The 13,244-nt window shown below is 36.0% G+C and overlaps 1 protein-coding gene across 15 annotated transcripts in view; it reads right to left on the bottom strand.

Moving 5' to 3' along the window:
- The window catches only part of NAV3 (neuron navigator 3), an 892,975-nt gene that overhangs the window by 52,585 nt on the left and 827,146 nt on the right, over positions 1 to 13,244 (bottom strand). For all 15 annotated transcript variants that reach the window (XM_060412470.1, XM_060412471.1, XM_004006210.5 and 12 more), the window contains one exon: positions 11,105 to 11,188. In XM_060412470.1, coding sequence (XP_060268453.1) covers positions 11,105 to 11,188 — 84 coding nt within the window. The remainder of the gene's footprint in view (positions 1 to 11,104; positions 11,189 to 13,244) is intronic.

Raw genomic sequence — 13,244 nt, 5'->3', positions numbered from 1 at the left:
TTGGTTCAGGAAGGCCCTTGGAGGAGGAAATGGTAACCTACTCTAGTATTCTTGCCTGGAGAATCCCATGGACAGAGGAGCCTGGCAGGCTACAGTCCATAGGGTCACAAAGAGTCAGACACGACTGAGCATGCACGCGTCCAAAGCTGACCAGTGTGACCTAAAACAAGACAGCACATTGCTCATTTAGATACCAAACTTTTACTACTACCAAAAAAGCATATCATAGTGCATGTACTGTTAATTGGAAACCCCGAGGTTTTGTCAAATGAGTGATTTTAGGTTTTCCCATCTGTTTTGCATCTGGGAAACAGAGACTTTTATATTCAGTAACAAAACCTGGAATTCATTCTTAAGTCACTCCTATTAAATGCCATAGTATTAAAGCTGCTATCATATCAAGGTCATCTTAGATTTTGGCACTTTTCAGGCAAATAGAATTCCTAGTATAAAGACCTAGCTTCAGCAAGCCAAAGAAATATTGGAATTTTTAAAAACTGAATAGAAATATATGTAACATATAGTGCTTAAAATAGTTAAATTATTTAAAAAGCTTACAAATAAAAATTTTGTGACATTTATTTTCTTATTGGGACTTCCCTCGTAGCTCAGCCAAGGAATCTGCCTGCAGTGTAGGAGATACAGAAGACATGGGTTCGATCACTGGGTCAGGAAGATGCCCTGGAGAAGGAAATAGCCACCCATTCCAGTACTCTTGCCTGGAGAATCCCATGGACAGAGGAGTCTCTCAAGCTACAGTCCATGGGGTCGCAACAGTCGGACACAACTTAGCAACTAAACCATCACCACCACCATTTTTTAATTGAATTTAGGGTAACTTTAAGCTATGTCTCAATGAAAATTCTTGTCTAAATTTCATCATCCATGGTTATTTAATGAATATCTTTACTAGAAATAAAGGACTCACTATAAGGAAGATAACAGAAGCAGCAGCAACACCCAGGAACTGGAGTGTTGTTTCAGCGAAAGCAGTGTTTCCATCAGGAGCACAAAAGCACGGAGCATCCCTGGCTGTGATAGCAGTCCTAAAAATTAGAATCCTGTGGACCTCTTAGGAGGAGAATTCCTCCATAATATATTTGTCATTCATATTTCTTCCAGTATCTTTGGCAGATAGCCAAAGAACTGCATTTGAGTCCTTCACTCAGTGGTAAGCAGTTTATCCCTACCTAAGGTATGCATGAAAAACAGCAGGGTCATGATAAGCACCACTGAAGAAAACTGCTCATGCACAGGAATAGCCAATGGCTATTCCAGCCTTCAACACTTTAAAAAAAAAAGATGGATGGTGCTAACTGAAATGATATCCAAGTTCAGAACAGATACTCAGCACCTCATATGTCTATTTTCCTTGAGTATCTGGCATATTCCTAGAAGACAGGCATTAAAAAAAACACCCTCTTATAGACTTGTAATAGCTTATAAATCAAAGAATCTCCTAATAGAAAATCAGTAGTGACCTCCTGGATTCACACATGGATCCTCAAATATTTGACTGTAATTTCACTTGTGTTTATTTGTCATAAAGGAGAAAGAACATGTTTGTGAAAATTACCAATACTGTGACCAAAAATCTATCACAATTTGTCATATTTTTTCAGTCTCTCCAACTTCTATCTATATTTTGCCCATTGTCCAACTAGTAATAGATTATTTTATCAAAATTTAATATGCTTCATATTTAAAATAAATCTCGCAAGTGATGAAATATTTATTGGAAATTCATTCTGCTTTTACCAGAAATATATTCACAAAAGAACACCTATGGTACATATTTAATGAATCACATAATTTAAGTAATTTTACAACTAGCATGCATGTTAAATTTTAATTAAACTCAGATTTTCACTCTTGAATTTAAAATGAACAGTGCTAAAATGTTTGCCTTTAGGTTAAAAGAGGAAAAAATGAAAATTAAATCTTATATAAATGTTTAAAAATTTAGCTTAATTTTATGGGTTGGTTGACTTGTTTCATTTATTTCAAATTTTGTTCTTTTCTAGAGAAATCTCTTCTAGAAACTATTATTTTTTTTTAATTAAGAATTTAAGAATGTTCAGGTAATACTGATTTTTTCAGAAAACTGTGTTTAATGAAATAGAATGATCACATTCTAAAATCTTAAGTATCTTTTTAAAAACAACAGCTATTGGTAGGGTAGTAATCACTCAGGGTGGCACAGTAAGCCCAAAGGAAGAATAACTGTGTCAGAAATATTCCATTATATATATGGGAAAATCACATCTATGAAAAAATTAGTTTAGCCAAACTTAGTACTTCCTCAGGAGAACTTTCTAAGTATAAGCAAGTACCTATAAAATGTCACATTGACTTTAAATAAACAAAGTAGCTAAATTCTACACCGATAGTCTGTTCAAATTTGAACTAGTTAACTCTCCATATCTTCCCAAATCCTTTTTTCTTACTTCTGTTAATGAGACCCACCCTCACCATAACTCAAACTAGCATATATTTTTCTCTGAGCCTTTCCATGTGATTTCTTCCTGTGCTTTGAATATCCTTCCTCACCCCTAAAGACTACGGTGAAGTATCTTGATACACAATGACACAAGTTTTCTTTTGAGGAAAAATGAAAAAGTTTCTTCTCTATATGTCCAGACCATTTAATGCATTGAGTGTAGTTAGCTACTGAAGAGTTTATCTTTTCATCTGACTTATGATCTGATCTCAATAAATGTTGGAATGATTTTGTTCAAATGTCTGGTCTATATTAAACATGTGTTTCTTTCCTTCAAAGAATGATGAAAAAATTCAACTCTACTGCATATTTTAACAAGAGGGCGTCTCAGCAAATAGATGCCATATACTAAAAACATCAAAACCTTATCATTCATTATAAAACAAAAGTCGCAATATAGCTAAATCAGCAGAATCACATCCTTTGGGTGGCAACAAAGTAAGTTTTTTCCTTCTCTCTTTTTAAAAACGTATAGAAATGAATATAAACCATTTCAAAACTTCATTGAGACAGCAATTTTTTAAATAGTTTACTTCCAGTGTGCTTCTTTCCCCTTTTGGTTATAGTTGATTTTTCACATTTTTTAAGCTACATATTTTCTAAGATGTCTATAATTCATGGAACTTGCTACATTGCCTCTAAGTACAACTATGGTATCTGTATTTATTTTGGCCATGGTAGGGAGAGAGTGAATGAGAAAAATAATTAGAAGTGAGTTCCAGCGATATCCAACTATAAAATTCTTTGATAATCTGAAATATATTAACATACTCTTTTCATTTTAAAGGTGACGTAATAGAAGATATTTAAGTTTTGAGGATCCCTTTTAAGCCTTCAGAAAGAACCTAGAAAACATATACACCATCAAGAGATGAATCTGAAGTCTATTTCTCCAATTCAGCAGTTTTGGGCCTAGAGTAACTCTGCAAAGGGTCTTGGGAATAAGATGAACAGATAGTATTTTGTTTATATGTCCCATTTTTCAAAACTGATACTTTAAAATGTGAAAACTGAACTAAAATTTCATTTACCTACAATGAGCCTTTCAAGATAATGCCTCAAACACAACTTGCCATGTAAGATTTCAATATTCTATGACAGTTTCTTGTGTAAAAGAGGTTAGATGGAGTCAATATCTCTTCTAACTGTGTTGTACACATATCTGAGGCAAAACAAGTTATCACGGTCAGATTTTAAATGCTTCAAAATAAAATGATCAAATATTGTGTCAGAATACTAGCCTTGCTTGGTGTTTTTCCAACCTAATTTCCTAACTACATCTGACTTCTTTCCAAATTTCTCCTGGACAGGCCTTGTTGAGAATCCCACAGGTTGGCAACAAATCTTATCAACCAACCAGAACTTCTAGGCAAGGTTATTAAAATTTTTCCATTAAACCTGCCTTTTGCTTCCCCATATTGACACAATTAATTCCATATTATTGAGCTATTAGAGGACATATTAGCTATTAGACATGTTCTTTGAACATGTCCCACTTGCCATTCCCTTGTGTGTGTGTCTTGAAATACCATGAGGATTTCTACCAAATGAATCTGGCCATTCCTGGTTCTAAGTGAACTGAACTCATCAAACCCCAGTAGCAACTTGAATCTATAAGTAACTTGTGGATTCAAATTATGCTGCACCCTAAAAGGCTAATGAACGAATTTTCTGAGTCTAGTGATAAATTTTTAAAAAAACATTTCTAGATATAAATATTTTAACATGAGCTAGGAGGAATTAATGTAAAATACCCAATTCAACTAAAATTTTAGCTTTTATGTTAACCACTTCCAGAGAGTTGCTTTTGAATTTTCTATTTTAGTATTTAAGTGTATATTCATCTAGCTATCCAAAAAAGCAGTTTCACAGAAGTAAGAATAAGCAAACCCTAGACATCATACTTAGCATAAAGATCAATATCTGAGCTCCAACACTCAGACAAAAATACATTTCTCTGTTGTGCTCTGACCTTGTAACAAGACTAACCTACCACACCTTAATATATGTTCTAATCAGCTCCGGCACTAGATATAAAGAAGTGATTTGTGAGTACACAGCCTTAGTAAATTTTCAAGGACAGCAAAACAGCAGTAGCTGTATAAAAATTTCATATAGATTTGCAGAATTCTTACCATTTTGATGACCTTTATTGTAGCATAAGAAAATAAAATCCTGAATAATAATTTGAGTGACATTTTTTTTTTCAATTCTGACAAGGCTGGTACGTTGTTAGTACCACTCTAGATGCAGTGAAAAGATACTGCTTCATCACAAGGCTTCAGGGCATTAGATCTTAATTCTTTTAAACAATCTTGGTAGAAAAGGACTAGTCAAGGGACAAGGACCTGAAATCCAGGTAAAATTCTTGATCAAACTATGTCACTATTACAATTTGTTGAGCAGTCGGTATCAGGCAATACCGAGAAATAATATGCTGGGGGCCAGCTTTAGGAGCTCCGCCCATGGCAAAGGTCACGAGGAAGGAGGCTTGGCATATGCAAAGGCGTGATCAAGCCTCAGGAAACCCCCCGTTCCCGAGCATCTAACCCCAAAACCAGAGTCTGTTTTATGCTCTCACCTACACCTCTGACTTTACGGGGGCTCTCCCCCATAACCGTTTCTCTCGGAGAAGGAGTAAACGCGCAGCTCCAAGGCAATAAAAATTCCTGGGCGTGACAAGAGTGTTTCAGCTTACGGACTGCTCTGAAGGTTATCTAGCCCGCCTGTATAGGTTCGTCCGGCCACATGTGATTGTTTACAGCCTCCCAATCTGAGAGGCACGAGATGTTTTAGACTTACTAAAGGCAAATTCTTTTGGGGAGTTAGAAATTATTAGTATAGTGGGTTGGTTAGGAATTATATTGGTGAAGGGTTTTTCATTTGTTGTGTCAATAATTGCTGCTAATTCCCTGCTCTGGGTGGGACAAGGATGTCTCAGGTCAAACCTCTCTGCTGACAGACTAGCTTGTGTGACAGGATTATCCATACTCCTGCCACATGATTGTTTACTACCTCTTAACCATAAACAGCACAGAGAGTTTTGGAGTATTTTGAGAGTCTTAATTAGGGTAGGGCTTTTTCTTCTTGTGGAGTCAATGATTGCCACCAGGCCTCCATATCCTTAGGCACCTGGGAATATATTAACCAATGTATTTGGACTATAGAAAAGGAAATACAGTAGTTTTTAAGGTTAGCAATACTAGACTTTTTGAGTTAATGGATTTTCTCTTTTGTAATAGATCACTGTGCTTTGTTATAAATCACTGTGTCCTTGTTATGTAAAAATATAACTTTATCACTATCTTAAGACTAAATAGATCTTAAGGGGAGCATTGGTGAAAGGATTTTCATTTGTTGGGCTGATGTTTGCTGCTAAATCTCCATGCTCCCTGCCCTTATAATGAATATAACTAACATATAAGAGAAATAAGCATTAACCTTTAAGCATATAGGAGAAATAAGTATTAACCTTTAAGATTAATCATGTTAACCTTGGGTTAAATAAATTCCTTTCTTGATTGTAACTCACTACACCCTCACCCTATAGGAATGAAACTTTATTTGGACGGTGGTGCCTGGTTTAAGAAAAACACCCTTGGAAGAAATAAGTTTTTGGTTATCAGAAAGAAAGGATCATAAAATGTCAGCAGGTCTCACTCATGGCCAGAAGATGATGTACCTTTTTTTATACATTTATGTGAAGCACCTTATTTTGATAAAGGTCAGGACTGCTGACACCCCTGTGACTCTGTATTCATCCCTATGTGTAACAAAAGGTTTTTATATAAGCAAACCTAAAAATAAAGAAAATGGATCAGTTTCTGGAAAGACTGATTTCCCCATGTCACTTCTTTCTTGCTCCCGTTTTTCTGGCTGAATTCCCATCTGGAGCATGGATGCTATTCCACGTAATCCAAGTTATTCAGCCTCTTTTTCTCCACTAATCTTCCTACTACACTATCCATTTCTAATCTCTCTATATCTATGATTAAATATGTGTTTTTCCAAAAACGTCGACGCCGTCCCCACCTTCGAATTCCCTGGATCCACCGGGGCTGGACCCCGGCAATAATATTACTGTACAGGCAAACATTATTGACAATTATCTTAATTATTTCTACTTAGTAATTAAGTAGAAAGCATGCATGCATTCAAAGTTGCTTCAGTCATGTCCGACTCTTTGTGACCCCAGGGACTATAGCCCACCAGGCTCTTCTGTCCATGGGATTCTCCAGGCACGAAGATTGGAGTGAGTTGCCATTCCCTTTTTCAGGGAATCTTCCCAACCCAGGGATCGAACCCTCATTTCTTACGTCTCCTGCATTGGCAGGCAGGTTTTTTTTTACCACTAGCGCCACCTGGGACCTCCACTCCTATTTATAGACTTACTCTTCTGTAACATGTGAATCTTGTCTTGTGTTCAGTCGTGTCTGACACTTTTGCAATCCTTTGGACTGCAACCTGCCAGGCTCCTCTGTCCATGGGATATTTCAGGCAAGAATGCTGGAGTGGGTGGCCATCTCCTCCTCAGGGGCTCTTCCCAACCCAGTGTTTGAACCTGCGTCTCCTCAATTGTAGGTGCATTCTTCACCCACTGAACGATCCAGGAAGCTTGATCTTTTGGTAACTACTGGAAATGCTGTGAAACTACTGGGAAAGGTAGTTAAGAGTTTTACCTGCATTAACCATCTTTTATCCTGTTAGTTTGGTGTCGAAAACCTTTGAATGGCTCCTTGTTTCCAAAGACCAAATTCCTTAGATATCTTTCAGGCCTTGGTTCCACATTTCCCTACACACTCCCTTCCCTTTCCCCTTCATTTCCCTCCTTGCTCTTCTCGCCCATGGTGCTCCTTCCTCTCTGACTTACATCCTTCATCTTACCTGATTTTTTTTTCATCCACCCAGAGCCTGACATGTGTCCTCTGTGTGCCACTTCATTTATAAAACTAGTGTGACTAGGTCGACAGACATGGAAAACATACTTATGGTTACTAGAGGTGAAAGCGGTGGGGGAAAAAACAGGAGTTTGGGATTAACATATACACACTACCTATATAAAACAAATGATCAATTAGGGCCTATATATAGCACAGGGAGCTATACTCAATATTTTGTAGTGACCTACAAGGGAAAAGAATTTAGAAAAGAAAAGATGTAACTTATTATATGACTATATATAACTGAATCACTTTGCTCTACACCTGAAATAATCAGAGATTGTAAATCAACTACACTTCAATAAAAAAATAAAAATATAAGTAAATACATAATATTTACTTATAAACTAAACAAACTAGTATGAAATTGCAATGGTTCTCTGTGAAAACAGTCAGGGCATCATCCTGTTAGATTTCTAAGTGTACCTCATTATTTTCTGCCTCCCGAGTTATTCATACATGGGCTTTCCCTTTTTTTAGCCAGGCTACACATATATAAAAGCAGTGTTTTGGCACATACATTTGGCAAGAGAATCAGTGTGACTTGGCATTTGGAAACAAGGAGGAAACTTAGAACACTATTCAAGGGAGCTATTTCTAATTAAAATTTTGATACAGTATTCAGGATATTAATCCCATATGATTATTAAAAATCCTCCTGAAGCAGGAGTCTTGGATTTGAGTGTTAGTGTAGTCCATCCATTTGTTAATTAGGTAACAAAGCACAGGTGACCATCTTGGCTTTTAGCTCTTCATGTGTTAACATTCCACCTTGCTTCTCAGTTCAGCATACTGATTCTCAGCTTTAAATTTTTTCAGTGGTGCTTATCTTCATCTGAAATCATGCATGTTGAAATTATATTTTTATCATAATCTATCATGTACTAGAATTTGAACTCTATTTTACATTATAACCACTTATTAACTAGGATGTAAGTGTGTGTGTGTGTATGTGTGTTTGTATTTCACTGCTGAATTCTCAGGAGCTAAAATAGTATCTCATACACAATAGAAGTTCAACATAAATTTGGTGAATGACTAAATGGACAAAGGAACCTTGAAATTCTAGAAGAGAGTGTCAAAACTTCTGCTCTATATTATCTGTTCTTTTTTCCTCAGGATTGTTGGGTCACCAGAGAGTAATATGCCCTTTTATCTCAGCTCCCTAAAGAAATGGCTTTACTGAAATATGACTAAATGTTATGCCCTCAGCTTTTATAGAAATGCCTATTTGAACAGTAGTTTTGTCTTTCGTTATTTCATGACCTCAATTTAAGAAACTTTACAATAAATTTGTCCTTGAATTCAGTGTCTGTAAGTGTGTCTCTTCAATCTAAATTATGCTCTCCTGGTCAGAAAATGAAAACTACACATTCTAAGAAATCTCCCTTTGTGCCTTAGCTTCTTTGAGATCAATTCAATTCAGTAAATCATTACTTTGGGGCAGTAATTACCTAGGCTCAAGCACCTTGTTACATACATTCCTCTACTGGTTTTCAATAGATTCTGTCTCATTGAATTGTGCTATATCATAAGCCAATAAATTTTATAAGATTCTTAAAATCACCTTGGAAAAAAAGCTAGTTATAAATCCCAGATTAATAAAGTAAACTTTGTTAACAAAGTATAACGCTAATGTTAAAAAACCCAATGTTAATAAAATGAACATTGCTTTGTGGGTATATAGCTTTCAATTAAAAGAGCAATCATTCCATTTTCAGTTAAAAAATGTCAGGGGCAATTGCAGACATTATGATCTATTCTAAGAAAGCTTTACAATTTTGGCAATATTACTTCAAGGATAATATGAAGACAATTCTATAGTTCTTTGTAGTATAGAGATATATTGCAAAATATTTAGAAATTTATCATAGGCATTATAAAGTAATATACATGTATATACTTCTGATTTCCATGAGAAATTTTGCCTATAAATATAACAGAGCTGAAGGAAATATGCAGAGGCAAAATATATCAATTTTGACTTCTTAAAGATACTGACACTTAAATATTATCCATGATTTCTAGTAACATGCCTGGCACATAGCCAGCGATGCATTTGGTTTACCTTACATTTTTTTAATGGAAGAAAGAAGAAAAATATCAAGAAAGGTAACATTTGTTGATTATTCACTGCCTGTGATACATAATCATATCTCCCTTATTCCTCATAATGATTTAATGAGGTAGGTATTATAAAACCTGCTTTCAAAATTATGAAGTTGAGAATTAGGAAAGGCTCTACAGCTCTTGGCAGACCTCACCGAGATTTAAACAAGGCTACTGGACTCTAATATTTATAATTGTTACCACTAAGCTGCCCTCAAAAAGGCCTTGTAATCCTGTTTGCTGAGTCCTTATATTATTTAGTGGAATGGGAAATATGTATCCTCCTAAAAGATTAAGATAAAATTTATATTTATGGTTGAAGCGGTTTGTTATCTTCTCTTTTTGAATAGACTTGACAGGGATAGAGGATGTTCTCTTTCATGGGCAGGATAGATTATTGAATAGGAGAATGAAAGATAAGGGCAAGCAGAATATGGTTTTATATTCATACCAGGCATCTATAGGCATATTTGATTTTCTCTTTCGGTTTAACTGAACTGTTCACCTTTTCTAAACTTTAAAAAAACGTGGTAAACTGACAAAACTCAGTAACACATGCTAGTTCTTTAAAGCCAAACCATACTTTCTAGAACTGAAGCCAAAACTGAAGCCATCCTCATGGAAAGATACAGGTACTGATTATGAAATTATCCCAAACTTAGGGTTATGGATTTCTTTGAAAATTAGAGGAAAACCACGGACATCTGCTCATATTTTACACATATGTGATTTTTTAAATTATTTCTACACAATTTTAGAGACTTTTTAGACACTCATCCAAGAATTCAGATTAGGGCCACCAAATTCATGACCAGAGGTAAGTTACTGGTGATCATACGGAAAGTGTCCAGATTGTGTCTATCTAATGTAGACCTTTTTGATATTTCTGCCTTTGTGAACCAACTTCTCTTTCTTTTAAGTACTCCTCCTCCCAATCTGTAAAATCCTTAAGTTTATTTTAAAGCTTTTGCTGTAACTTAGCTTTACTTCAAAAACAGCATCCCCAGATGCCAACACATCCTTGTTACTCCCCAATTACACAGGACTGTGTCTTGTCCCATGGATACTGGAACCTAAGGCTCCTTACTTTAAAAAGGCCCTAAGCTCCATTTTAGGCCTTTTTCATGAGTATCTCAGACCACAATATGGTCTACAATATAGACCATGAATTTGGGAAAATAATTGTCAGTGTACAATTCCTGTCAACAGCGTTAACAATTATTCCTAGAATATTGTAACTCATCTCTTGTTTCTTAACATTAGATATTCTTTCAATAGCTCCTGTCAGAAGGAAAACAATAGACTGCCTTGAAAGAATATGAGAGTGTGTGTATGTTTGTGTGCGTGTGCAGCACACTCAAATATAGGTTAATCTGAATCATAAGTCTTTAAATTAAAATCTGAAAAGAAAAGGCATCCTCTTGTCATAGTCCCAATATACCTTAGGATGGATCCTTTCAGTATTATTTCTAAGGAGCTGCATCTCAGGTGTTATTTACACATCTATGCAACTTGCTGCCTTATTGCAAGTCCCAGTGGCAATTCCTGAGCATACCTTCTGTTCCGCTGTCATGGTTAGGCTCTGCAGTCGGCCGGTCATATTCCCTAAACTCTTTTCAAAAGCTGCTACGAGATGAGCCTGTGAACAAAATGAAAGGAACATATCTTAAATGTCAGAACCTTATGTGGATGGATGAAAACCCCTCACCTTACCAAAGTGCTTAATTTCAGGTACTCTTATTCTTTAAGTACTATGACTATCATAGCTGGCTTTCAGTGCTGACTTGCCTTTAACACAAATCTTCATCTATTATTTCCAAACTTCAGCTTAAAAATCAGCGTTTCAGTCCCGACATGTAATGTGAGTTGAAAGGGAATGATATTTTGCAAATAATAACACCTTCTAACTTGCATATCATAGAGGATTTGACACCCGCCAGAAAGTTCTGAGTTGCCAAGTTTTTAGACTCAAAGCCCAAGAGGAACTCACTGCAATAGTCAATGGAAGAATGTTCCTCACATTTTATACCTGCAGGATGACCTTTGAAGATACTGTTAGCTCCTCTGTTGAAATGGTGCTTTCTCCAAGTGTCAGACATCTGCTGACAGCTCTAACATTATCTTTCCTTTTTTCCTACTTACAGAGAATTCAATCGAAAAGAGTTGTCTTCTCCCTCCAAACTCTCTTCAATAAAAAGGGCTTTTATTTTTACTTTATTCCCTCCCACTAAGGAAGTGTAGGTAGGCCAGTGAGAGATAATACTCGGTCATATTTTATTTAAGTTTTTGTGGCTCTGGGGTTTTCTTTTAAATCTCAGAGAATTATACACAGTACAGTGCATAACCATAACTCTTACGATTAAGAGATGTTTGACAATCCTATTACAGCTCTAAAACAGGCGAGTTTCTACTGACACACCATTATGCAACGGCTTGAACTGCAGAATACTAAGCATGAAGACACACTTCAGCCTCTCACTGTAGCTTAATGTAGAACCACAGATATGTTGTCTCAATGTGATCAAGTTTTATTGCACCCATAAGAGATTCAAGTATAGAATATTTTACAACTTCCACCTATAATAAACTAAATTTAGTAAATGAGAGGTAAAAGAGAGAGGAGTGAGAGGGTGCAATTAAAGTAAATCACTTTGTAACCCTACCAGAACTGAAAGGCTGAGGTACCTATTTTCAAATGGGTCACAGGAGTTCTAAGAGTTAGGGCACCAGAAGTTTATTTCATTATGAGTAACAGCCAGAAATTTATTCCCTTATTGGTAACAGCTAGAATGTACAAGTTCTTTCCATTAACAGGATGATATTAATACAAAAGTATCTTTGTTCCTAGCTCTGAGTCTATCCTGGGATGCCTTTCTTTTTCAGACACTGTAATATATAGAAAAATAATTTGTAGAAAATGCAATTAATCTTCAGTCCATGCATACAATTCTATTCTCTTTCCATATATCTACAAACCAGAAACAGACTCACAGACATAGAGAACACACATGTTGCCAAGGTGAGGGGGTGGGAGGAGGGAAGAACTGGGAGTGAGGAATTAGCAGATGTAAATCATATATAGGTGGATAAACAATGAGGTCCTACTGCACAGAAGATGGAACACCATTCAATATCCTTTAATAAACCATAATGGAAAAATATATAAAAAAGGATGTCACATATGTAAAACTGAGTCACTTTGCTGTACAGCAGAGATCGGCACGACACTGTAAATCAACTACACTTAATAAGAAATTTGAAAAATAACCCCAAATCTCCCATCTATTCTTTTCCCACTCTCTTCTCCCTCTCTCCTCTTTTCTCTCTCTTTCAAACACACACATACACACAACCTTGAGAGCGGTACTCCAAGGTTTGTTAGCAGGTTTATTTGGATACATGATCTTTTTTTTTTTTTTTAAGAACAGTATCTTATACTTCAAAATGTTTCCAATGACAAGGAAAGTCATTACGTCAGACTCATTACCCTCAGAAATTGGCATAAGGTTGTGCTCCACTTTCTCTTGTACTTAACCTTCACACTATGCTAAAAGTGAAAAAAATGAACACGTACAGCCCACAGGTTTATCACAGTGAACATTCGTGCACTTGGCAGCCAAGTCAAGAAACAGAACATTTGAAGATCTGGAAACCCTCCCTTGTCCCTGTTTCATCTCTGTCCTTTCTGCCTTCTG

This window comes from Ovis aries, chromosome 3 (genome assembly GCF_016772045.2).
Source record: "Ovis aries strain OAR_USU_Benz2616 breed Rambouillet chromosome 3, ARS-UI_Ramb_v3.0, whole genome shotgun sequence".
Taxonomy (NCBI): domain Eukaryota; kingdom Metazoa; phylum Chordata; class Mammalia; order Artiodactyla; family Bovidae; genus Ovis; species Ovis aries.
Note: the sequence above shows the minus strand (reverse complement) of the source record. Positions and strands in the feature narration are given on the sequence as shown.